This window comes from Episyrphus balteatus, chromosome 2 (assembly GCF_945859705.1).
Source record: "Episyrphus balteatus chromosome 2, idEpiBalt1.1, whole genome shotgun sequence".
Taxonomy (NCBI): domain Eukaryota; kingdom Metazoa; phylum Arthropoda; class Insecta; order Diptera; family Syrphidae; genus Episyrphus; species Episyrphus balteatus.
The window spans coordinates 113,149,517-113,177,123 of NC_079135.1; the positions used below are offsets into that span (position 1 = coordinate 113,149,517).

The 27,607-nt window shown below is 27.8% G+C and overlaps 2 protein-coding genes across 2 annotated transcripts; one reads left to right on the forward strand and one right to left on the reverse strand.

Annotated features, from left to right (window-relative positions):
• Positions 1-1,061: 1,061 nt before the first annotated feature.
• Positions 1,062-27,378, reverse strand: LOC129911121 (uncharacterized). Its single transcript, XM_055988796.1, has 9 exons — positions 27,110-27,378; positions 26,911-27,031; positions 26,474-26,845; positions 26,179-26,421; positions 25,970-26,116; positions 5,510-5,651; positions 4,431-5,208; positions 1,308-1,688; positions 1,062-1,244 (listed from the first exon to the last, which is right to left on the reverse strand). Exons 5-9 carry the CDS (start codon positions 26,015-26,017, stop codon positions 1,136-1,138), a joined length of 1,458 nt encoding a protein of 485 aa, XP_055844771.1. The 5' UTR covers positions 26,018-26,116; positions 26,179-26,421; positions 26,474-26,845; positions 26,911-27,031; positions 27,110-27,378; the 3' UTR covers positions 1,062-1,135.
• LOC129911122 (transforming growth factor beta-1-induced transcript 1 protein) lies at positions 5,583-24,140 on the forward strand. Its single transcript, XM_055988797.1, has 4 exons — positions 5,583-5,724; positions 17,980-18,198; positions 23,606-23,839; positions 23,912-24,140. Exons 1-4 carry the CDS (start codon positions 5,722-5,724, stop codon positions 23,987-23,989), a joined length of 534 nt encoding a protein of 177 aa, XP_055844772.1. The 5' UTR covers positions 5,583-5,721; the 3' UTR covers positions 23,990-24,140.
• Positions 27,379-27,607: the final 229 nt, after the last annotated feature.

A 27,607-nucleotide genomic window follows, 5' to 3' on the forward strand; every position in this document is an offset into this window, starting at 1 on the left:
AAAGTTAAAAAATAACTGACCATTTTCGGTTGTGGAGACGTTTCTGGAACGTTTTTAAGACGTTTTTTTAACGAGTTTAGTAACTTATCCGTTAAATAACCAGAGTAAATATCCGGTTTATTTTCCGCTTTTTAACCACAAAATGTTATTTGGGTTATATTTCATTCAGATGGAGCCGATACAAAATCAATTAAAAAAAAGTAAATTTTTTTATTTTCCTTTAATTTTTTGGGCTAGTGTATTTCACTCAAAAATTCAGGAAATCAATCAAGGGGATTTTTTTTTTAAATAGCTAATTTTCTACGAAAATTATGCTATCACATAAGTTTTAAACTATTTTTCTTTTTCATTGAAAAACTATGATAACTGATTTTTGTTTAATAGAATAAGATAAGATTTGATTTCTTGTCTTGACGCCACCTTAACAACATAAACATACCACTATGTTTTAACCTCTTTTAATATTTAAAGTTGATCAACATATTGTAAAATATATTATAATTTCGGGAACCTTATGCAGTATTCAAGTTTGTTTAGCCAACTTTGTGACAATTTTCATCAAATAATATTACCTAGATCTGTGAGTATATCTTATTTAACTACGTATAAGGATAATAAGACTATAAGTCATTTGAAAGTGTGAAATTTTTTTGAATTTGAATTTATTCTAAAAAAGTTCAATTCAACATAATATTTTTTGTAAACAAAATTACGCTGATGGATTGAAATGCTTTGAGTCCTAAATTCATCACTAACTAAATCATTTGAAAGGTCAAACGATAGCCAACGAAGTATAACTTGACTAAATTTATTAGAACAATTTCGATTAATCTTTAATTTTTATTATATACAAAAAAATTACACATACGCCACAGTGACCTAAGTTTAAATTTGGTTACTTTGGTTTTTGTAACTCTACCTAACTGAATTTTTCAAAGAAAATCAAGTCGTTTGTTATAAAAATATTATATTGTGTCAAAAATATTGAAGAAATTTCAAAGGAAGTTGTGTGTTACAAAGTTTTATTCACAAAAAAATACAAAAAAAGTAAAAACAGTGAGTTATATTTTTATTATTTTTTATTTATTTAAAACCAATTAAATTTTAACAAAAGAAAACAAATTATGTATTTGTATTAATTCTGTGTTTCCATATTAATAAAGTCTCGAACATAAGATTCTTCTCCGAAAGATAAATCATTCTCGAAATTGTCAACGATTTCATGTGCTATTACCTTAGATATTCTGGAAAAAAAAAAAATCTTCATATAAACAATCTGAAAATTTAAAAAAGATTCTACTACTCACTTTGAAAGAACCTTCCAAGGCTGAGGAAATTGTGGATTATTGTAAAATGGATCATTTTTGCATCGTTTAATGAAAGCATTTCGCTCATCAAGGATTGCTTTTATATCAGTTTCATTTTGAAGTTGTTCTTTTAGTTGTTTTTCACCACAATTACATTTGGCTAAATGTGGATTGAACTTATTAACGTTTTCTAAATTATCTTCTTTTTCTTGTTGTATTTCATCATCTTCCTCCTGTGTTTTGTCTTCGTTCGAAATATGTAGATTCTCTAGATTGTCGTTTAAATTTTCAGTCTCGTCCTGTTTATTTTGAGAAGTTGGACCACTTTCCAAATATTTTATGAAGGTGTAGAGAGCATTTTTTCTGTACATCAGTTTTTCCCTTAAACAAAAAAAAAATAAATATAAATTAAACTTTGATATAGTAATGCAGAAAGAAATGAAAGTGAGGAGTTTTAATCTAATGGTCGTATTTCTAATCAATTTCTTGGGTATACACAAAACTCAGGATGTACACCGCATACTCTTTCTAGGTGGTGTTGGTAGGTGGGATTGGCTTTGCATCAAGGTCAATGTAAACCCAAAATTAGATAGGTATACATACCAACCTATCAAAACATTTATATTATTTGAATTGGCTCATCATCTAAATATAAAAATTCACCTTTCGATAAAAGCTATCTCTTTTACTGCGTGTAGGTACACCATAGCTAGATTATAATATTGATCAAACAAATTATTAGGTATTAAGCCATTGATAGAGTGTGTTGTCGTCATGCAGCATTGATCGGTTTGTGAGGGAACCATCAATCAAAAGGTAACAAAACGAGTTTTTGAAATGATTTATTTAAAAGTTTCTTTTTTGTGGGAAAATGTAAAGGAAATGCGCGTAAAAAGATAATTACATATAAATGTAGATAATTATTTAAATATTAGAAGGCAAAGAAAACAAAAAAATAATGAAGGGCTCTTTCCACCTTGAATAATATACTAGCAATCCCTGTCGAACAAGTAGAATTTGAATTTAAAACAATGCAAATGTCAGGTGTTAAAAACTTATAGGTATTATTTTAGTTTTTTTTTTAATGTTTTAATTATTCTTCATTTTTAGTGAGGATTTTTACAGAGTGGTTTTCCCTTAGAATGCAAACCAACCAATTCCCAAATTAAAACAACTTTTGAAGTACAAGTTGAACCAGAAGATACAATTTTTAATGGAAGTGAAGGTTTTAGAAAATGAAGTTGCTAAGTTGCAATTTTGAAAAAATTTTAGCAGACAACTTTTTTCTTCTTGACATTCTTGAATTTTATCAAAAGTTAAAGCTGAAATGCAATAAGCAGCTTCATATTCTCTTAGCGTTCCAAATTATAGTTGTAGTAAAATTCGTTGTAGATTTACCAGCTAATTATATGTTTTTACAAGATGAAAGGATTTTTGAATCTTTTATTTAAAAAAATATTACAATTTGTTTTTCATTGCGAAATTTGAAAAAAAAAAAAATAATAACTAAATACGCCTTCTTTGCATGTTGATGCCCCTACCAATTACTTCCTAGTTACTCGCGATACAATTGAATATTCTGTTAGAAACGCTAATTTAAAAAAAAAGTTAAAGGTATTAAAAATTTTTCATTAAATATTTTTATTACAAATTTTGCAATGAAAAATAAATCTTTAATTTTCTTCTAAAGAGAAGGTGCAACAGATGGAGATTTTTAACTCCTTACTTATTGACTTAATTATTGAACAATAATTTTAAAACAAAACATAGGTATAACCAAAATGAAAAAAAACTTACTTCTCAAATAAAAGGCTCTAAAAAAAAAAAATAATAACTAAATACGCCTTCTTTGCATGTTGATGCCCCTACCAATTACTTCCTAGTTACTCGCGATACAATTGAATATTCTGTAAAAAAGGCTAATTTAAAAAAAAAGTTAAAGGTATTAAAAATTTTTCATTAAATATTTTTATTACAAATTTTGCAATGAAAAATAAATCTTTAATTTTCTTCTAAAGAGAAGGTGCAACAGATGGAGATTTTTAACTCCTTACTTATTGACTTAATTATTGAACAATAATTTTAAAACAAAACATAGGTATAACCAAAATGAAAAAAAACTTACTTCTCAAATAAAAGGCTCTAAAAAATTTGATTAAAATTTTTCTGTTTTTTAAATAAACTTTATTTCCTTTTAAATTTAAAAATTATTTTTTGAATTTGTGTTTTTGTAATAAAGATTTTTTTGTATTCTCATTCAAACATTTAACGAATTTTCTCGAAACTAGTTTGTTTTATTTTTTAATACTTTGTATATGGTTCTTAAAAAAACGTTTTTAATGTCTAGATCTATAGGCAGAAATGGCATCTCTGGCCTGAAATTATTAATAAACAAAATATATTTAAATAGCTCTTAAGCATTGCATGAACAATTTAACAATTAAAAAGTCACAAAATAGTCAACAAACATCAACTGGCCTCATTAATTACTAAAAATAAATAAAGTTACACATACACCATAGTGACCCTATACGTTTTCTGTAATTCAATAAATTGACGTAGTGAGTGGTAAAAAAAGAGTTCTTTTCTTGATCATTTACTGACTGTCAATAGTATGTGGATGTCCAGTCGAAATGTTAGATGTAGAATTTATAGATATTAGAATCCTTAATTACCAAAAATGTAGTACAGAAAAATTATTTTAATTTTTTTAAAAGAATGTGTGACCAATACAAAATAATTTATTATTAATTAATTATATATTTAAGCTACTATACATGCAAGTATGTGCGACCCAGTAAAGTTATTATTTTTCTTAAATAGGAAATAACTATTGTTTTTTAAACAACTGCATCATCAGGTACTTCAAAAAATAAGTGATTTCAAGAGCAATATTTTGTTTGGTATGTAATGATTTGTTTCAATTATTTAAAAAAACACTTCTGATATAAGAAATTCAAGTCTTCATTAGCCATATCAAAAATATTATATCTCCCTCACCCTACCAACTCAAACTATTTCCACCCAGACAATCACACCACTTTAAGTCTGTCACAACATAAACGAGTATAAATTCTATAAAGCACAAAAAATAATATCAAACAGAAATAACAATCCACTTACATTTCACCCGACTTGGTTGGCTCATTCCTAACTGGTGACGATACTGCCGCCGCCGCCGGAAGATTCTTTCGCCAAGCCTCTTGGTTGTCTTCAGCTCTATCAATTGCGTTGGCGGCGCCATCTCTCACATTTCGCTGAGAAGCAGCATCTTCTTTTCTATGTTTTCCATCTCCAATGATTTTATGATGACTTTCGGAGACGAATTTATCTAACCGAGGCAGCCCCACCGGCATATTATCAGTAGCTGACTCTGACGTCATTATAACTACCGATGATTTTCGTAGTGGTTGTGGCATTACGTCATCTAATTTAACTTTTGATATGTTCGATGTTGGTGGTAGAGCTGCCGCTGCCGCTGCTGCTATCCCACCAACTTCATTATTTTTTGTATCTGATGCCGGTGTAGGTTTTTTCGCCGCCGCGGCTATGGCTGAGAGAAAAGCTCCACTGTTAGTTGTTGTTTTCTGTTGTTTCATCGAATTGTTTTCGCTAACAAAAGTAGCGGCGGCGGCAGCGACGGAGACGGCCGCGGCGATGTCGGCGTCGATGTTTCTCCGTAGTGATTGTTTATCGCATATGGTGTTGGAGTCCGTAAGTTCACTGCGAGAATTGTGCCTTTCAGTTTGTTCCGTACTGTCTTCCTTGACGTTCTTACTTCTGCAACTCGTTACTTTAGTCTTAGTTTTAGATACAATATTTTGTCGGGTTTCTTTAAACTGCTGTTGTTGCTGCTGATTCTGCTGCTTGTTTCTGCTAGAGTGTGTACCTTTTTTGGTCACTTAATAAAAAAAAAAAAATATACATTTATTAATCATACCGAATCGGAGTTAAATTACCAATTTATTTCGGGAGGGTAGAGATTCAGTGTATTGAAAAAAAAATTTAGTCAGTCCGTTTTTTTGTGGCCCGCATTTGAAGTTGATTTAAAAAAAAGATTATATAGTTCAGAACGTGCATCTGTTGCATTATACTTTCAATTGTATATCGTCATTTGAATGTCCTCTAGCACACTACCTCTCTCCCCATCGTTTATATCTTTTTAATTAATAAATTAATCCAATGCTATAATTTCTACTTACCCTCTTTCTGATACGTGTTATTATTATTTTGTGTGATATTTTCAGTAGCGATATCATCGATTTTTAGCTGATTATCCTTTGCCAGTTGAAATTTTGATTTAAGGACATTAAGAACTGATTCAACGGTTATCTGTGGATTATCCTGAAATAAAAGAAAAGAAATCGTTTGATTTTTGAAGTTCTCTCAAACCGGAAGTGAGCAAATAAAAAAAATGGTAAGTTTTTATTTTTTGTACTGGTTTTTTTAGTTTTTATTGCAAATTAAATATTCAAAATAAATTTGTTGTTTATTTTATTAATTATTATTAATTTTGGGGTGTGACATTGGTTGTTTTTATGACTTTTTGTATGTCATTTGAATTAATTTGCCGATTTATTATGTTATCAAAAGAGGAAACGCGCAGTTTGAGTAGAATATCAGCAAGAATATGAAAATTGTCATGAATGTTATAAAGTTTTATAGATAACCTAAAAATATCTGTCAGATTTGCATTACAATTTTCATTTTGGTAACTAATATCCAACCTATAACGTATCTGGCCATCTATATTTTTGTATTGAGCGAGATGTATAGAATTTCGAATGCATTTTTTGTATCTTTATTTTTTATTTTTTTTTTTTTTTTGAAACCTGATCTTCAAAGTGAAGGTTGGAATTAGCACCTGCTTAGCATATTTATGTGTATATATCTGCCTATTATAATATGAACCTACATGTAGATACGAAATAGACAGTATAGAGTAAAGGCAATATTCAATTGTTGTTTTTCCAATAGCACTGTGTGAGACGATTTTTATATACAGATGAAATTTGTATTGTCAACTGTCATTTTTGACACTGATTTTTGGTAAATATAAATCATTTTGAAAAAATAAGCATTGAAATTGTGTTGGTTTGTGGCAAAGAAAAAGAAATAAGATACATGACTCTGGATCTTAGAGAGCATCATTTTTGCCCTTGGAATGTTTTGTACTGTGTGGTTTGATGAGCTTACCAAAGATTTTATATGATCTTGAGGTATTTTTTGACGTTTCTATTGACGTTTAACAGAAGGTAAATATTATTTAAATGAATTTGAAAAATAGCATGCTGAAGTTTTATGTTTTTTTTTAACTTTAAATTCCAAAAAATGCAAAATAGGTACTGTTTTTCAAATAAAGAAAACATTTTACAATTGGGGAAGTGATGGATTCAAATATTTTTTTTTATGTATTACAATAGACGGTTTATTCCACACAATTTCCAAATTTCCTCGGTGATAAATAAGTCAAAATCAATTTCCTTATCAAAATGAATTCAATCAAATATCTTTTTCCCCTGACATGTGAGAAAGTTGGCTTGATTGATTTTAATGATTTCTTGGCTTTTTCGGAAGTTTTTCAACATTGAAATATATTTTAAAGCTGGCATTCCTGTATTTTGACTTAAGACTATAAAAAACTTAGTAAAACAAAATGATTATTGTGACTTAATTCTGAAAAATATGTTTTGAATAAAGTTTTTCCATTAAAATTAAAAAAAAACCTGAAATTTGTTTATTCTTTTCAGTTTTCTCCAATTTTATTCCTGGAGATTTATTTTTTGGTTATGTGAATGCTTTTGAAAAAAAAACCAAATTGTCTTTAAACCCTATAGATATTTAAAAAAAAACAAGTATTGAAAGCTACCAACTCGTTGAGCTCGAAATTTAAGCAATGTGATTTTAATATAAATAGCTTCTGATATAGAAATGAGGCATTCCATTTGTCAAAATTAATATTTTTGATATAATTACCGCATTACAATTAATTATTACAGTGTATTGTATTGAAATTCTTACAAAAAATAAAACTTTTAAGAATGTCAACCAGTAAAATTAAGTAATATTTGTACATAAAAGTTTAGATCAGTCAAGTGTAGGAGGTTCCAGCTGACATTTATTCGAAAAGTGTTTGCTTAATCACAAGCCCAAAACAGCACTATTATTATTTTTTTTTTTTTAAAGAAGTCTAATTTAAATTTTTTTTTTCACTAAATAAATAAATCAGTTCCTAATACTTGATTATTCATGAAAATAGGTTGTTTTTAATTTAAAAAGTCTAATTTGTAAAGCAATTTTTATTAAAAAAATATGGACTTATATTCAAGCTTTGTTTTTATTTTGTATAATTTTTATTATAAACGAAAGTAGCAAAAGTCCTTTTCGGGGTGAAAAACCCGTTAAGATTCTTTGCGAATTAAAAAAAATTTAATTGTATTCTACAACTTAACATGTAAACAATCTAAAATGCCTCACTTGAATTCACTAAAATTTAGCTACATATATTTTCAAAAACTTAAAAACGCAAACTCTTAAATATCTCCAAATATGAAAAAATGGACTTGTACCATTGTACCGGTTTTTCTAAAAAAGAAGAATAGAAGATAATGGAAAACAAAAACAGATTTTAATCTCAATTTATTCCAAAATTGGTGTTCCCACAATTATGCTTAATTAATAATATAATGGTTCTTCGAACCGAAGTATATGTTGGATATATAGAAAATAACTTACAATCAAAAAGTCTGTCAATACAACAACGGATCAATAAAATTATTGTTTATATTTTTACTTCTGATCAACCCAGTACATTCTTTTATCGCTTTTGTTATTATATTTAAAAGAAATACCTAATCAAATTTCTCCTTGTATTGATGTCCCTGAACTATACAAAAATCTTATTTTTATACCTTCATTAATTGCCTCTCCGCTTGATACGTTTTTTTTTTAACCAGAACGAAAATTTTTTTCTCTTGAACCATGACAATGTTATCTTCAATCTTCTCTTAATTACCATTTACTATACTGATTAAAAATTAATCATTAAAATGAAAAAAAAAGGAAATATTTAAATGTGTTATGCAGGCAAATCCGCTTTTTGATGTGAGGAATACTTTACTAGTTTAGTTAGTATACAATTTTGATACGTGCGATACTAAAATAAGCCACAAAGATTCAAATACGGACAGTTTGAAAAAAGTCAGGAGCATTTTGGTTAAAAAAGTCAAGTCTTTTTCTTAAAACAATATCCATCATGTAGAGTCTTATTATATTAATATTTTGTCATAAATTCTGAATTTTTTCCAACTCTAACGTTTATAAGGGGATTTTAAGGAATTTATTAAATCTTTCTTTTTTCCCATATTGCTCCTTACCTGTATAAACTGTACAACTTTACTGTACTGTCAACTGAAACCAGGCATTCATCTCACATTTCCCAGGATAGTATTTGTAAACTTTGGTTTTCTAATTATGTGATTGGGGGCAGTATTCTGCTTGCAAATGCTTTGTACAAATTAAAAACTATCCTGTAAATGACCTTTTATTACATTCAGAATGATTTTGTAAAAGCGGTTAGTGCTACAAATTTTCAAAATGACCTTTGTTATATTATATTACCTTTGTTAAAGTTTTAATTTCAATTCCTTTAATAAATTCAATTTTAATTCATACAAAACTTACATACATACAATAAATCATCAGAATGTTGAAATTTTATTTGGCGTCTAAAAGTCATATGTCATCCATTAAACCAAATATTTGTTGCTCCAGAAAACGACAATAAACAAAATTGACGAAATTGCATAAGCTATTTATTCACCTTTGAAATATATTTAGTACTTGAGATAATTAAGTACCTACCATTAAGGTTAGGTTATGCATTTATGAAAAAAAACTACACATTTTATACCCGATGCTTTAATCAATAGTTGTCTTTTGCATTTCAAACTCGACAGATAAGACTCTTGATTTTTCAGAAGAAAAATTTCAACAAGTTCTATTTTTCGGAACGACATGAAGTTATTTTAAACTTGACAGGTAATACTTATGTTCATTGTTTATTTTCTTCTTTTGAGTGCAGTTCCACGTCTACCTTCACTAAAAATGTCTCTTAGTTCTTTTAAAACTTTTTTTTTTAAGAATTCCAATATCCTTATTGATCGGGCCTAATAGCAAGTACTTGCGACCCAATGATACACTTTGATTCATCATTACCGAAATCAGCGACAAACAAATATAATGTGTGTTTTTTTATTTTTTGTTTTTCTATAAGTAAACATCAGGTAAAATAAAAATCCACTTATCGCATCTACATTATATATTATAATGAACAATTTCTGAGGCATTCTCACCGATATGACGAATGACACACATTGCAAGCACTCAAACATGTACATTCTAAAATCAGCTAAAAAAAAATCTACTAACACGAAAATATGAAATTGATTTCGTTATGTTTATCAGTTATTTGCTTATATTATTAAAACAATAAAATTAATTAGTGTCAATTAGATCAGTTGAGTTTATTAATAATAAAAAAAATAAAGGTAGGAAATGTGTTGATGATACATTTCAAAAATTTGTTAACCTTTAAACAAACTTTCATGTGATAAGTACTTTGAAATCAGCTGTTATTAATGTAGAAATGTAGAAACTAGAAAGTATTTTTTTTTATTTATAAATTTAACCTTCAAAAGGCTTTATTAAATTAATTTTTAAAACAATTGTCATCCTTATGTAGAGTCTTAAATTTGGTTACAAAATAAAGACATATTGAAATAAAATCATTAAATTATGTTCAAAGGAGGTTTTAACACGAAATTTGTATTAAATACATTTGCGTGATTGCGAACAATATTCGAAAGGAAGAATGTTTTAAATTAGGTTGAGTTATCGACATCGACAATCGACTATGTGCTACTATTAATGAAACTATCATGAGTCAGATTATTATTTTTTAAGGGCTTGTTGTGTGGAAAATCGTCAGTTAAATAGTGAAGATGATGATGATTGACAGAATCTTGATAAGCTCTATTTATATCTGGGTACAGGATGTTTCTACATTAATAAACCTTTACACGAACTTCCTCTTATTGTCCGTGTTCCGTTGAGTTTTAATAGGGTGTCCTGTAATTGGTCAAGATATTTAAGGAGTGATTCCTTTGTATATATATAAAAAAAATACCCTCTTGCTTCATGTTAAGACATTGATTTTTCTTGATATACAGTTGAGATTGTATGTATCATTAAAAAAATTGATTCAATAGCTTTAAATCAAGGCTAAGAAAATAACTATCACTTCAGGGCCTTGAGGTTATTGCAAAAAAAAAAAAATAAAATAAGAGAGAAAGAAGTTAGAACAATTCCGACCTGGAAAATTGAACATTCAAGACAAAATCAAGTAAAATTTATTTGTTAAGTATTTTATATTGCTCTTATTACAGCTTATAAATCGATGACTTAATGAATTTCTTGACTGTATTCCGGGTTTTAATTTTTATGTTAACTGTTGACAGAATTGGATTTCTGGGTCTGACCCTGCGCTTATTCTCGTCCCATAAATGCTAGATAGAATTAAAATCAAGGCTAAGTAAAACCATTTTTTTTTCAATGCATTTGTTTTCCATTAAAAATAAAAAAAAATTACATTAAAAAACAACATTTTTGCAACTGAAAAAAAAATTGCATGACAAAATAATTTGAATGCCACTGAAAAATTTTTTGTATTAAAAAAAATATTTATTGCAACTAAAAATTTTGCATTAAAACAAAAAAAAATGTAATTTAATATTCTTTTCTTTTCAATATTATTATCTTAAAAATGCTTTTATATTAATTTATTTAGACACCTTGCATGATGAAGAGAAATTTTTTCCACGAAATAAATTGGTTATAAATTAATTAAAAAGGCATTTCATTGAACTTATGGAAGTGATACAAGGATATACATATTATAATTATAAAAAAAATGTTATTGTAACTGAAAAATATTTGCATTGAAAATAAAATTTGTATTGCAAATAAAAATTTGAAATAAAATATTAAAAAATTTTTATTGAAAATAAAAAAAATTTCTGCATCGAAAAACAAAAAAAATTAAAATCAAAAGTGTGCATTAAATATTTTTTTTTTAATATTCGTTGAATTTCTTACAATTTTGCCTATTTGACCATACGTAAACTAATTCAACTGTAATAGTCAAAATTGTAAGAAATTCGACGAATATTTAAAAAAATATTTAATGCACACATTTTGCATTGAATTTTTTTTTGCAATAACATTTTTTGTAATACAAAATATTTTTATTTGCAATAAAAAATTTTTTAATACAAATATTTTTCTGTTGCAAACACATTTTTTTTAATTCAAAATATTTTTAGTTGCAATAAATATTTTTTTAATGCAAATTTTTTTTTAGTGGCAAATAAATATTTTTTTTAATGGAAGTTTTTTTTATTTGCAATAAATATTCTTTTTTTATTTTCAAATGCATTTTTTTTTTGAATATATGTTGTCTAACCCTGCTCTCCGGACGGAGATACTCAAGATAAGCCTAGCTCAACAATGATTTTTCCATTTCCAATAGCATAATTAACTAAAGAGATATGAAAATGCAAATATGGTCACCACAATAACTATGTATCACCTTTAGGAAACTCCCAAGATTTCTATCTTTCTTTTGCTCATACTACAAATTGCTATAAGAAAAATAGAATTTCAAAAAAAAGTAAACCTCAACGACGTTGTTGGCGGGGAAAACAAAACAAATAAAAAATACATTTTTATCGCACTTTTTTTTCAAGTTCTACTCGATTGATACGCTAGCGAGCGATCGCCCTCGCTCAGAGATATCGATAAACATTTCGCGCGATGTGTCTGCACTTAGATCATCGACAGAGTTAGCGCTTTCGTTCGTATGGAGTCGTCTAAACTATATAAACTATCAACAACAAAACTATATGGCAACGGTGCTTCGGTGATTCCATTCAACTTTTCTGTGTGTAGAGAGTTTGTTTAATGTTATTTTTAGGACTTTTGCCGTTTAAATGGTCAGCAAAGCGGGACGAAATATTAAAAAAAAAAATAGTTATCTTTAAGATTATAATGAAAAATATAAATGTCTTTTTGATTTGCACGTTTTTTAACTGGAACCTCTTGAGTTTTTGCTAGCCCCAATGTTTTACGGTAGGCGAGTAGAAATATACAAACAGATGCAATCAACCAGCAACAATGACAGCCCGAATGAAGGTGATAAGATCGATCATTCGAACATAAATTTATTATTACGATTATTATGAACCATAAAATCCAAATGTGGAAATGGTGTAAAGATATTTTTATTTGAAAACTTATAAATTACGTATTCAAAGTATAAGTTTTTTTTTTTTATAGAAATTATAATACCTAGCCTCGATTTAGTATAGTTTCTGGCAGCTTTTTAGTTCTTTTTTAAATAAATCAACAATTATCGTCAATTGATTGAAATTGTAAGACGGTGCAAAAAATAAATAATTTGTTGTTATTTGATGAAACCAAGCATATCAATTTTAACTTTTCTACAGACCTATTTTATTTTTTTTTTAAATTTATTATGATTGCTCTAAAGGCAAGTATTGGTACTCAACATAACATAATTTTAATGGTCTAAAATGGTTTCGAAAAAAGAAAATTTTGACTAGAAGAATAAAATTAAAAAAAAAAAAATGTTACGTCTACGCCACAGTGCTCCTTTAAGTTTTAACTTTGAAATTTGATACAGAATGCTTCAATAAAAAAAAAAAACAATTTAAGCCCTTTTTGCTTAGATTTCAAAAATTCATCATCCTTGCCTGTTAAAATATTGACGACTTGAGAAACTTAGGTCCAATTTATTCACACTCCATTAAATTTAAAGTCGCCATTAAAAAAGGGAAATTTTAAAATTTGTATGCGATTTGACAGTTTTATAATTTTTAATGGAGCCTTTAAAAATAATGGAGAGTGAATAAATTGGGCCTTAATCATTAATATGATTTTGAAAAAAAGCGAACTTTTGCAGGCGATTACCTGGACCATTTAAAAGAAAATTAAAGCATTTGAATTATTTAAGCACTCGATTGACCTTATAAACTAATTTTAACAAGAACCAAAGCCAAATTAAAGAATTTACAAAAAAACAAAAATGAATTAATAAAAAAACTTCCTTCTTCAGCATCATACAACCACAAAAGAATGTAAAGCCTTGCCTTTATTGCGATTAATTTCCTTTCCAAACACATTCCTAGCAATTCCCCTGTCCATGCACTTATTTCATGATGTCATTCCAAAAAAAAAAGACTCCTACAAATTGTCTATTAAGTCAATTATTTTACTGTGCATTTCCAAAATATTTTTGTTGTTTGTCAAGAAAAAGATATGTGTCTGTCAATTTCAATAAAAAGCCTCCGAAAAGCACCATACAATACATATTTGTGTGTATATAAATATTTATTATGGAAGCTTTTTTGATTATGAGTCATGGATTCATAAAATGTATTTGACATTCTGAAAATAATCCTTTAGAATTCTTCATAGAATTATGTTATTATGTCTCCGAGGATGAAAAACTTTTTTTATTGGATGGATTTATTTATTCTTATGTCAAACACGACAAGTCCTAAGGTTAAATGTGGTGTACAGTAAAATGTGTATGTAGTATCTATAGACTGTATTGAAGTAACTAGCTCTCTTAAAACAAATATGTTATATTCCTACCACTCTCCTTGAACAAATTTGAAATAGAATTGTTGTAAAATTGCAAGTGTGACATTAATGGAAATGAACACACGAGGGGTTATTGAACACAGTTTATGATCTCAATCAATTTCAAAAGCTAGACGGGAGTGGCAATTTTCGTTTCTTGCGTGTCGCAAGATTGCAGGCATTAGGTAAGTTATGCGTGTTCATGGAATCCTGCTACTTTTTTTTAATAAAATTCATTGCAAGTTATCGTGCGCCAGGAATTTATAATAATTCAAACTAAAATCAACGAATAGGCTCGTGAGAGATACTTTGCATTTTCTATCTTTTTTTTAGAAAAGATAGTTTTTCAACATCATTTTTTTAGCCAAACGCATTGGAGTTGAGGTCATTTGAAGTTTAAAAATTCTGTTAAAAATTTAACTAAACTAAAATATCGTTTTTACTTATTCTATTCTCGAACGGAACAACACAATAACAAATCGATAAATATCATTATAAATGTTAATTAAATTTGAACTTAAAAAAAAATCATCTATCTTGACCATGGAACTGGAAGTTAATTTTATCTAGTTGTGTGTTTTTCTATTTTTTTTTTTTGTTTAAAAAGATTTTTTAGTCGATGGACTTAGACTCCTTTCTGTCTGCTTATTTGTTGATGAGTTTATGCGATCATCGCACAAACAATTCGGATAATTATTTCGTCCAACAAGGCAACAACATGAAATAGAATTAACTTTAATTTGTTGATTTTTGTACCTATTCCATTTATACAAAAAAAAAAAACCAAAATGATCGTTCATTAAAAGAATTTAGAATCTTTAAAGAATAACATTGCAAGCATATTTTTATGATCATTCTTTTGTTTTACTTTTTTTGTTGTGTACCGAAATTGTAGTTTAAAAAGGAAGTTTGATAATTAAATTTAGAATTCTAAGAAAAATGAGTAAACCAGATTTAAGGCTACAAATTCTGGGTGACCATGAAAACTACTTTACTTTGTTTTTTTTTTTTATTTTTATTTTGACAACTTTTAGAGGTGTCTACTAGAATTTTTGCACATTTTTGTTGTATAATTTAATTACATTAAGCTGTATTGCTTACCTTAGTAGAACGACACCCCTTTAAGCTGATTGAACCGATTGATATTTTGCAAGGATTAAATTTTAGTGGTACTCCTTAGAACAAAATTAGGGGTAACTCATAAAATTTTCAGTAGTTTGAATTGAATAAGGTGCACATTAACATATTAGCTTGTAAACATACAAAAATTATGAAATAAATACGTATATTTTAACAGATACACAGCATTTATGCAATAACAAACACTCCACGTGTCTTGATTAAGTCAAATTTAATTTTGCGAAGCAAACAATATAGAATAACATATTGTCTTTGAAGCTATTTTCGAAAGGGTATTGGGTATTTTTAGGAGAAAGTTATTTTTATTGCAATTAAAATATTTAAAAAAAAGTCAAGAAAAACCAAATTTTTCTCTCGTTACCTACTAAAAAATATTTTTTGGCTCTCGTAAACGACGTAGGTAACTGTTATTGAAGAAAATTTTTAAAGGAAAAGTTGAAGGTAATTTTTATTTTAATATAATAGTCTTATTTAAATTTGGAAAGAAAATTTTATAAGAAATGTAAACAAAATTAAAACTTGTTTTAAAAATTACAAAAATATTTTTTAACTTCAAAAAAATTCTTGGAATACCAATTCCAAAATCTTATTGCAGAGGTTTTTTTTATTTGTTTTGTTAAAAATAAAATATTTCAAAGCTTATAAATAAAAATTGGTTTGCAAAAAGATTTTTCGAAAATATTCATCGACCTGTTTTCAAAAATATTATTCTTTTTGTGTTTCCTGAAAAATTACCCATATTTTAATAGTTAGGTACAAAAACTCAGGCTAAAAATCAAGCAAACGATTCTGTGACGCGTATCTTAAAAATATCATTTAAAAAATATTATTATTTCAAAGCTCGAGCTTATTTGTGACATTGTAGGTACCTACCTCAAAAATCTTATTCAAAATCGTGAAAGTCGTCGCCTATTGGTTATATGGCAGAACCTGTTAATAAAAAAAATTAAAATTTTCGCTCTTGGAAATCACCAAAAAAGGTTTTGTTTACGAATCCTTAAATGCCAAAAAGTTGGGTCTTATTGGTATGTTACCACAACAAAAATTTTAATCAAAATCCTTGGAGCCGTTTTTGAAAAAGAAAACTTTTTTATTTCCGGTGCCGTTAGTTTTGGTCCTAAAACAAAAATTTCAATTCCCTTCTAGGGAATCACCCAAAACTGTTGACTAAAAATAAAAAAACACTTCACTAGTTTAGGCTGTAGCTCGGTTTTTTCTTCACGAAAGTATGTAGCTATGTAGTTTTTTTTGTGGCACGCAAACTTATTTGTGTTGTATATCAACAAAATGTAAGTAGGTAGGAAGTAGGCAAAAACATTTTTTAAGTTGAAACGTTCTGGTCTCAAAGATCAACTGCTTTATTAAAGTTGCTGTAATGTAAAAAAATCGTAAGAATCAATGTGTTTTCGAAGTTGATTTTAAAATCTTCAATGCTAAATCATTCCGATTAAGTAATAGTTAAATTAAAGCTGTCGCTTTTTCTATCAGTGTAGGACGAATACTTTTCAAAATTTTAAACTTTAACCTACTTGTTATTGAAATGCTTTACTTAAAGGAGAGATCATGCTAAAAAACGAGTCTTTTAATTGTGAATACATAATGTTAATCTAAACCCCGAAAGCCATTGCTTTTGAAGATGTACCCAATCAAAGACTTCAGAGTGTATACATAAAATAAATGTAGGATTTTTTCATTTATACACAAATTCAATTTCAAATAAATTTATCGCCCACAATTTGAGTGCAAAAAATTAAGTCTATTTCTGTGGATTGAGTCATATTTTGGTGCAATTTTGGAAAATAAAATAAATTAAAATTAAACGAAGGCATGCGACTGCTTGCGAGTTGCGTGGAGTGTTCTACAAATGTCAAATTAAAAATGTTTATTGTTTTATTCAAAGCAAGCCGATGATGGTGAAGAGATTTTTTTTTTGTTAATTCTTATTAATTTATTACGAAATCATTTTTATTGCTACAATACGACAAGGAGTGTTCATTGGCAGACTTCCTTGTACAAACATACTTATTGTGATGATGTAGTACAAAATTGTTGATGTAGGTTTAGAAAAATGTGAGTCGTTTTCTTTTTTTTAATATTTTCTCCTATTTGTTATAAAAATGTCGATAATATTATAATAAATCTTCCGCAACGTGTTTCAAAACCTAACAAAACAAGATTTATAAAAAACATTGTATACTTTGGAATGCAGAGAACGTTTATGAGGTTGGTCATCACATATATAAACAACACCACTTAGCCATTGTGTTTGCAATAAAAATGTATTCCTTTTATGGACTCTTATGTGACCGTAAATCATATTTATTTTGCAATGTATGACACAGACCTAAACAAAAAGCCGGACGACAGTATATCAAAAGTTGAAAAAATAAAGAAAAACAAAGTAATTTTCATTTAAAAAAATTCAAGTCTCGCACGTTTTTAATAGCCATTGCTTTGCATGCAACTAAAACAAAGCACCTGGCACCTGGCCCCACATTAAAAAAATCTAGGATAATATAATTATTTAAAACAATATGTCTACCACCACACATCCGCCCTCAAATATTTAAGTGTCCCAATATTTCAAATAAGGCCAATGAAGGTGTATTGAAGTTATTCAGACATTTTTAAAACATAATGTCATGATTCGTGCCATTTTTTTGTGCTTCGATTAATTGTTATTTTATATCGGCTATTATATTTTCCACACACACAAACATTTTTGTATGCCTATAAGTTACACATTCCAGGTTAGTCATCATAATTAATGAGTTTCCTTTCATGTTTTTTTTTTCGTTTTTTGTTACAGTCTGACGCAATTTGTCACAAATGCAACGAGGCCATCTCTCAAAGGATTGTCACCGCCTTGGGCAAGTCCTGGCATCCAGAACATTTTGCGTGTCGTGAATGTGGCAAACCGATTGCTGAGTCAACATTCAACATTCACGAAGATGAACCAGTATGCAGTGATTGTTTTGTCCAAAAATATTCAGGAACATGTTTTGCATGTAAGCGACCTATTACAGAGGTAAGTGCGATGAAATCAATTAATTATTATGAGATTTAAATGTTTTGTTTGTAACAGAGGTTGTTATGGCTTAATTTTTAAGCCGCACTCGTTGGTAAATACTTTGAATTGACTATTAATCTTTTTGTTGGTTAAAACTGAACATATCAATTGATTTGAGATTAGGTGGGAAATGATATAACAGATTTGTAAAGTTAGATAAATAAAGATAAATCGTTTTACCCTTAAGGCAATTGGTAAAATAACGATCTTTCTGTTATTTCATGCTCATAAATAAATAAATCAATAAAGCTTAGAATTCACCTGCTGTGAAATGAAATATGATAGCTATCTACAGTTTTTCTCACGCTTTGCCATAAGTAAGATCTAAAAGCTTTTAAATTTTCTTTATTAAAAATGCTAAGCCAACAAAAATTGAAAAATATCGAGAAGTTATTGACTTCTGCTAACCAACTAAAATGATCCGTAGAATTAGGTATATTTTTGTCAGATTAGTTATGTACCTATGATCTTTTGGCTTTTTCCTTTGATGAAAAAATAAATTATGTTTAGACGATAGTGTCAAAAAGGATTTAAACCGGTTTTATCACAACAAAACATTTTTGACAGATTTAGATCAAAAAATAAACCACTTATAAACTCATTCATTAAATTAAACGCTGAGGGTTTTTTTTTTTTGGGAATTTTCACTTATTTTTGAAACACTTTTGAAGAGAAAAACGCGATTTTAAAAGAAAAAAAAAACTTATTTTTTGTTAGTGCAAAATATTAATAAAAATATAAAAAAAGTGGTTGTCTGTTAAGCCGGTTTACGGACGATGATTTTACGTGATAACGTCGTAAGAAAACAGGTTATTTGCTTTTGTTTAAAATGAGTCAATTGAAGCGTTTATTTATTTCAAACAATCATAATATACATGAAAAAGCTAAAAAATTACCTTTTTTTCTTTTCTCATTATATTAATTTTTTTATTTGAAAAGCTTACAAAAAAAATTATACCATTAAAAAGCCAATTATTTCTTCTAAATGTTTACAATGCGCAAGAAGTATTAAAATACTTCATTAATAAAAACAACCTATAATATCAAAATATGTATTTATATCGCCCATGTCTGTGCTAGAAATTTTTGAACCTAATCGATATTCATCAAAAAAAGCAAAAATATCATTCTTTTTGAAGTGAAAACTTCTTTAGTATCGTAGTGATTTGAAACAAGATGAAACGAAAACGCGACACGACTTCAACTTGTTATTACTTTTCTGTTTTAATAGATAGATAAATGAAATTTGTACTGTAGATAGGTAATTAAATAAACTTTAACTGTACAAAATTTCAATTAATTTCATATTCAAAATTCGGAGATAACGGTAAAAAGATGTTCTTTTCCAACACACGTTATATCTTTTGATCTAGTGCACATACAAATTTGATTTAACTTTAATACGCATGCTGATAACATAACCTTTTATTTGATATATCACACATAACGGTACGTGCTCTACAATGTTATAATTCACAGTATATTCATGCTGTGAGTTTTATATAGTGTCGGTAAACATCGACCAAAATAAGGCGTCTTAGTAAGGGTACGACAGATCTAACTGATGAGCCCACTGTCGTACCTGGGCGAAACGCTTTATAAATTTTTGGAGTTGAGGTCACTTGAACTTATATTGAAATTTCATCGAGTTTAAAAAATTCTAGCTCTTTTTGTAGATGTCTCATAGACTTGATCGATATATATATTTTGAGCTAAAACAATAAGCTTTCAGATAGTGTAGATTGTTATAGGTTGTTATTTAAGAAAATGGATTTAATAGCGTGAGAAGATAAAAATAAGTGTTTTTTCGCTTTTCTTGATGGAAATTGATCGAGTTCAAAAAATTCTAGCTCTTTTTGTAGATGTCTCATAGACTTGATTGAGCTGAGACAATAAGCTTTCAGATGATATAAAATTTATATAGTTTGTCATATAAAAAACATGGATTTGAAGGTGATAGAATAAAAATAGGTAGATTTTTTCTATTTTTTTTTTTTTGATAGAAAAATGATTTTTTGAGGTTTCACTTCTACCACGTGTGAATTGCACACATGATTTTTTATCTTCTCACGCCATTAAATTAATTTTTTTTAACAAAACCTACATATATTAAATTTTATATTATAAGAAAGCTTATTATTTCACCTTTCATATGACGTTTCAATCATATTTTTATGATGCCTACAAATAAAGTAAGAATTTTTTAAAGCCAACCATGTCGAAATTTCAAACTGAGAATACGTTAGGTACTTCCGTACTTTTTTATATTTTTTTTTTCAAAAACTTTTTTAAAGAATTTTTTTATATTTTACATAAAATATACGAACCTTAAAAATATCTCAATTAAAAAAAAAAAAAAAATAAACAAAACTTTTACATTTCATATATTATTTGTACAAAAAATTTATGGATTTATACAAAGGCTTTGTTTAATTATATGGGCTAATTTTGTTTCATAACAGTTCATTTAATGGTTGAAAAACTTCGTTGATTAGAATTCATTAAGTTAAAACTTGAATTTGTCACATTTGTAAAGATGCATTTCATTTTGTCGACAAGAAATATATCATTGTGATATTTAATTTTTAATTTATTTTCTTAAAACTATAACAAATTGAAAATAAAGACATTAATCATACATATAAAACGTGACATTCCGAAGAGTTATTCAAAATGATTAATATATTTATACTCATTTATAATTACCAATATGAACTTTAAAAAAAAAATATCACTTTATCGTGATGAATCAATCTATTAATTACACTTTTCTATTAGAAATCAACAGGGTGTTTTTTAATTTAGCAATTTTGTATTTTATACTTTGGTTTTCTTATTCTTTGTGTTCTTCCCACTCGAATCTCTTAATTACACTTTGCTATTTGAAATCAACAGGGTGTTTTTTAATTTAGCAATTTTGTATTTTATACTTTGGTTTTCTTATTTTTTCTGTTCTTCCCACTCGAAAGTGAAAGCCAAGTGAAATAAACCAAGAGGATACATCTATTGACAATAACTCACATTTATAATAAATTAAAAAAGATAAACCTGCAATTAGAGTGGGATCTAATTTGACTTGTGAATTGTGAAATTCAAAAAAATAAATAATTACTTTTCAACCTTAAACAGGTTAAGATTGTGTCATATTTGAATAACTAATTGACAAATGCTTATGTCCAACAAAGAAAATCCAAGCAAGCAAACAAACGGTAGGCGTTCAATTCAATTCCATAAACGGAAACTTAAAATCGGACTAGAATTCTATTGACCTTAATTATAAAAAATTAGAATATTACGCATAGTGCGTAAAGTTGCTATTCATGTAGATAGGTTAAGTACCATGAAATGAGACTAAAATATACTTTTTTTTTTCTTGAAAGAAACTTAACGTCTTCAATGCTGACAACATTTAGCCCACCATACAACTTGCGCATAAATAAAATAAAAATATTTTTCATCCTCCTACAGATGCCGCAGAGATTGTTTTATGAATCAGAGAATTTTTAAAAATCTCATTTTTGTCTCTAAACACTCAGGTTTGGCATTCAGACAGAATTATACCCACTTCGTACTGTCATGTTGTTTAGAATGAATGCCAACAAGTCTGCCAAACACCGACAACCAGGGGATATACAAGATGAAGATGGGTTCAGAGTTAAAATTATAATTTCTCATAGTCTGGGAGGTTTTGCGGTTCTTTACTGGTTACTGGTTACAAAGTAACTGGTTATAAAGTAACTGGTTACGAAGTAAGTGGTTACAAAGTAATTGGTTAAAAAATAACTGATTACAAATTAACGAGTTACAAAAGTAACTTGGTTACGAAAAAAAAAAAAAAATGGTAACAAAGTAACTGACTTACGCACTATAAAGTACCTAACTGGTTACAAATTAACGGGTTGCAAAGAAACTGGATTACAAAGTAACTGTATATAAAGTAACTAATGGTTACAAAGTAATTTGGTTACAAATTAATGGGTTGCAAAGTAACTTGGTTACAAAGTAACTGATTACAAAGAAACTGGTTACAAAGCTACTGAATAATTTTGGAAATTTTCATCTAGCTTTAACTCAGTCAAACCCCAATGACAGAGATGATTAATTTTTTATTTTATTTTTTTTTTAACACTTTCTCCCGGACTATAGCAGTTTTTGTTGATGATAATTGAATGGACGGTGTAGAGGGAGTACCTACTCACTTTAAAGAAGATCTTACTTTTTAGTTTCAGTTGAAGATTTGACAAAATAATCAATCTCATGTCATGTGTGATGTCATTTTAAGTTCAAATTTGTCAGCGTGTCCAATCATTTCAAACTACTTTTAAACTACTGTTATAAAGATTTAAACAAACTTAATTATATTCTTCTGGAGAGTTAATTATTAAAACAGTGAGTCATTTGTTAAAATACTTGTTTTTTAAGTCAACAACGAACTATATGGGTAGAGGTTTACTGCACGCTCGAGTGGCTTATGAATCGTCTTAGAAACTTTTAAAAACTTAGACTGAAAGTATAGGTATTAGAAAGATGAGTATAATATTATTGTCGTGCTAAGAAACTTTTATAAATTGCCTTTTATATTTTGTACGTGCAAATTATAGATCGAAAAGGCATATTATAGAGTATTAAGTACTTGCGGTTTTCAAGCAAGGTAGTTTTGGATTTAATTTCAAGATCAGTAAGCATGACGTGAACCTATTTTTAATATACTTACTCGTACTTAAACAAATGCAAAGCACATCACTGCGCTGCGCATGTATAAGATCAAAATAGTCTAGTCTTTATTATAACTAAGATGCTAATTAGTTAAAAGCACAAATATAGCTATGTGATGAGACTTTTATTAGATTCATTTAAGCCGGTTTAAAAGTGATATAAGTTTATATACCTACGAGACTGCAGGAAGATTTAAGCTTTGCTGTCAATTTTAGTTTCAAGTTTAATTAAGTTAAATTAATAATTATGCAAAGATTTGTTAAAAAAAAATATTTGCATGCGTTAGGTAATCATAGATATTATAAATATGATGATTTAATTATAAGTTTTTAGAATAATGTGAAGTCGTGGGAGTTATGGTTGATGAGTGATTTAATTAAGAATTTTGTAGCTGTAATTATTTAAAAAAAATGAGATTAAAGGTTTTAAAACTTTTAAATAAATAAGAAGTAAGTTCGAAAAATTCAGCAATATTTACAATTTATGTTTTATAGTTTTATGCGTTCTGATAACAAATGCTTGACAGTCTTCATTTATAGAATAATAACTAACAAATAGTGTAGATTTAATAGATTTTACTTATATTAATTTGTATTTTTTTTTTTTTTTTTCAAAATGTATTTAAAATATTTTAATCCTTATTTTTTAGAAAACAATTAAAGCACTTGGAAACACATGGCACGAAGATTGCTTCATATGCAATGGTCCATGCAATGGAAGTCTTGTTGGCACATCATTTTATGAACGCGATGGCAAAGCATATTGCAAATCAGACTACGAACAGCTTTTTGCAGCCAAATGTGCTGGTTGTTCAAAATCAATTACCGACAATGCGATAATAGCTTTGAATGTTAAATGGCATAAGGATTGTTTCAAATGCAAGGTAATTAATTCTTTAAGTTTTTTTATTTTTACAAACTCAAAATGCCATGTTTTTGCTCTTTTTTTTTTATAGAAATGTGAAAACCCAATCTCTGCTAGTACCTTTGCTGTTGAAGACAACAAACCCGTTTGCACATCGTGCTCAGCTTAAATAAAACTGTCAAATACATTCCAAAGAACTTCTTCTATTTTTTTTTTCACTTTAATTTTCGAACAACTTATATGTTTTATTTTTTGTTAATGTTACTTTTTATTTGATTTTATATAATGCATCTACCTTTTTTGATTTTAAAAATTAGTCGAGTTGAATTTTGTTATTATATATTTTTCTTATTAAACAAGAAACGAATATTATAGATCTATTTGAAAAATTATGTAAACAAAAAAAAAATTAACCATTCCAATTCAATTAAATTCAAATTATTTTATGTATAAATGTTACACTTATTGCTTGAATAAAATTATAACTTAAACAATTGGCTGCTTATGCACTTATTTCTTAATTCTTGAATATGTAAAACACCTTGCATTTAAACTTTCATACTGAAACTATACTTGTTTTGTTAAATAACTCAGTTTATATAAAAAAAATTATATATATTAAATTGCTTTGTAATTATTTTTAAACAATATTTATAAATAAAAAAATATAAATTTTTATGGCATTAAATATTTATTCCGTCGGTCTCATAAGGAAACTTCGTAGCTCCACTTTTTTTCTAAAATGACTTTTGAATGCAATTTTTTAGAAAATATCAGCTGATCAACCCAGAAAATTTGAAGTCATTCCGAAAACTCTAAATAGACTTAAATTCAAATTTTGTACAGCACGTTACTTCCCAACTGCTCTGTAGTCTCTCTACTCTTTCGTCTCTACTGTAAAATTTTATTTTTGGGAGTTACGAGGTTTCCTTATGAGGCCGACGATTCATTTTTTGTGTTTATTTTTTGGGGTTTGGTGAAATTCATCTCTCTATTATACAGAAAAAAATAAAAATACAATGTGTTCCCTATAATATTTAAATACACAATGTCAACCACTTAAAGTTATAAACCTTTAAAAACATTTGAATTTTTTAAGAAAAGATCACCTATACCATTATTTTAAATTTGTTTTTGCAATAAACCCACGTATTGCCTTTAAGTAAAAAACACCCTTTCACATGAAAAATGTATATATGTACAAGTACATATCGTCGGTGAAACCAGAAAAGTGTGTAACTCCAAATTTTCTGAAAATGAGATTTGAATGCCATCTGTTAGACAAACCTAATATCTACCGTTCCTTAAACTCATAATCCCCTTAAAGTTCATAGTTTTTATTTTATTAGCAAATTAGAAAATAAAAACTCATACAAATGCCTTCAAAACGATTTTGTTTTTTTGCTCTCCTATAAAATTTGCTAAAATGGAGTTACACACTTTTCTGGTTTCACCGACGATATGTAAATTTATTTCATGCGTAGTTCCCAGGGGTAAGACAATCACAAAATTTAAAAAAAAGTTCGTTAAGGTACATTTGATACCATTCATTTTATAGCGAATTTTAATTATTTCACAAAAAAAAAAAAAAACACCTTTTCACTTAAAATATTCTTAAAGATTGCTTAGATTCTTGGTTTCTGTTGTAAATAAAATTTGCTTACCAATTTTTATCGGTGTATCAATTTTTGTCCACACTTTTCATGGTACTTATTCTGAATTTTATCTTTTCTAAAAAAAACTCCCTTTAACTCAATATAATTATGTAGACTTAAGGTTTTTTGTTCTTATAATAAGCCTAACCTTTTAATCAAAATTAAAAAATAAACAAAATTTAGGTTAGCTTTTGTAAGACCTTTCTCACACATATGTTACTCAGCCCTGCAGAAAAATACCCTTTGACCAAAAATGTTTTTAGGAAATGTATGGATCTTTTGTCCATGCGTTATCTAGAACCTTTATCCTGAATTTCATCAGTGCTTTCACTTGGATTTTACATACTTAAGAGCCGTTTTCGTTTCAGTTTTTTACCTACATATTAATTGACTTAATCAACAACTAGTGGTGAAATTAAGGAAATGCATTTATAAAAATAGTTATTAAAAGCAATGATACAATTTTAATGATCGAAAACATTCACAAAACTTACCGATGAATTTAATATCGAATCTAAATTTGATACAATTGGTCCAAACATTTGATGAACTTCATCTTTTGTAATATCTTGCAGAGTTTCAATTACAGCTTTTGCTAAATCACTATCTGGTTGTTCTGCAATTGCATCATTTATTAGTTGCTGAAAATATATTAAAGCTATTAAAAAGAACTTGTTTAAAAGTTTGGCAAAGAATTTCTTACTACACTATCAACGTAGTTATCTTTTCGGACTTGAGTTTCAATAGGGTCTTCAATGGGCAAAGCAACATGATCAGTACTGCCTTTAGGAATAACATTAGGTTTCTTTTGTTTCGGGGTACCTTTTTGACGAATTGATTCCTATGTTTTCTTTTGAAGACTCTTTTTCGTCTTTTTTTGAACAAGTTTTGGTTCATACATATTGAGGTTATTTAAATTCATTGTTAAGTCCCATTTCGATGAAGTCTGAGATTTTAATTTGATAAGTTTTCAGTGAAAAAATAATAGCAAATTTTACCTTGGGCAATTTGTATCGGCTCATTCGATCTGATTGTAAAGCCTTTTCTTGAGTTCTAGCACTTTTCTTCTTTTCAGCAAATTCCATGACAAATTCCAAAAATATTTCACATCGCGATAGCAATGATTGAATTAAATAATCTCTCTTGTCAAATATTTGCTTTTCCAAACAAATATTAATTGAGTCTTTTATTAAATTCAAGAGTTTATCAAGTTTCTTTGGAAAACTATCAGTGAAGAAATGACGAAGTTGTTTCTGATAACACTGAACAGCTTGACAAAGCAAACCAAAAATTCCACAAACTTTTACGCATGGTTCATTTGTTAAGGCACTGCGATATTCTTCTTTAGGTGATAATTGAAGATCATCAATCTTGTAAAAAAAAAATAAACAGATTACAAAATTGGAAAGGAAGTCATTAAGTTGGACAAATTTACCATTTTTCCAAGAGGAAATAAATAATTTCGAGAAAATCGAACAGCAAATTCTAAAGCATTTCTTTCTCGAATTTTCTTTTCTGCTTCACTATCCGGCAAAGATATTTCAACCAGACTTATTCTTGAAAAAAAAAAAAAATAAATAAATACAAAATTTGATTCAAAAGAATTCAAAACCTAGTAAAACAAAGATATTTACCTCAATTCATCTAGGGATTTTATAATCTTCTGTTGAATCGATGTCATTTTGGAGAAGATTCTTAGTTTTTCTTTTTTCAGATCTTCAATTTGAATGTTCAACTTTCCGTCAACAGGGAACTTAATGGTTTTTTTATTAGCAGATAAAGGTGGTGTAGTCTTTTGTAATTTTGGAGATTTTTTAACTGATTTCGAAGATTTTGGCGCTGAAAATTCCGCCCTTCGAAATGACAAGTAATTGGCTGGCTGAATATGTCCTTCGGCTCGATTCTACATTGAAAATGTATTGATAAATTACAAATTAAAAAAAAAAAATATTTTTTGCAAATAAAAAAAATTTGGATTAAAAAAATATTTATTGCAACTGAAAAATACTTGCATTGAAAAAAAAAATATTTATTGCAACTTAAAATAGAAAAATTAAAAAAAATTGTATATGCATTGAAAATAAATTTTTTATTGCAAATAAAAATACAAATTTTTGCATTAAAAAAAAAAT

What these genes read in the sequence shown, in the direction of transcription:
- LOC129911122 (XM_055988797.1), top strand. An exon ending in GTAAGCGACCTATTACAGAG is followed by an intron (nt 18,199 to 23,605) that starts GTAAGTGCGATG and finishes CTTATTTTTTAG; the next exon opens with AAAACAATTAAAGCACTTGG. An exon ending in AGGATTGTTTCAAATGCAAG is followed by an intron (nt 23,840 to 23,911) that starts GTAATTAATTCT and finishes TTTTTTTTATAG; the next exon opens with AAATGTGAAAACCCAATCTC.
- LOC129911121 (XM_055988796.1), bottom strand. Translation starts at nt 26,017, where the DNA reads ATGTTTGGACCAATTGTATCAAATTTAGATTCGATATTAAATTCATCG. An exon ending in CCAACCAAGTCGGGTGAAAT is followed by an intron (nt 1,689 to 4,430) that starts GTAAGTGGATTG and finishes TTTTTGTTTAAG; the next exon opens with GGAAAAACTGATGTACAGAA. An exon ending in CCTTGGAAGGTTCTTTCAAA is followed by an intron (nt 1,245 to 1,307) that starts GTGAGTAGTAGA and finishes TTTTTTTTCCAG; the next exon opens with AATATCTAAGGTAATAGCAC.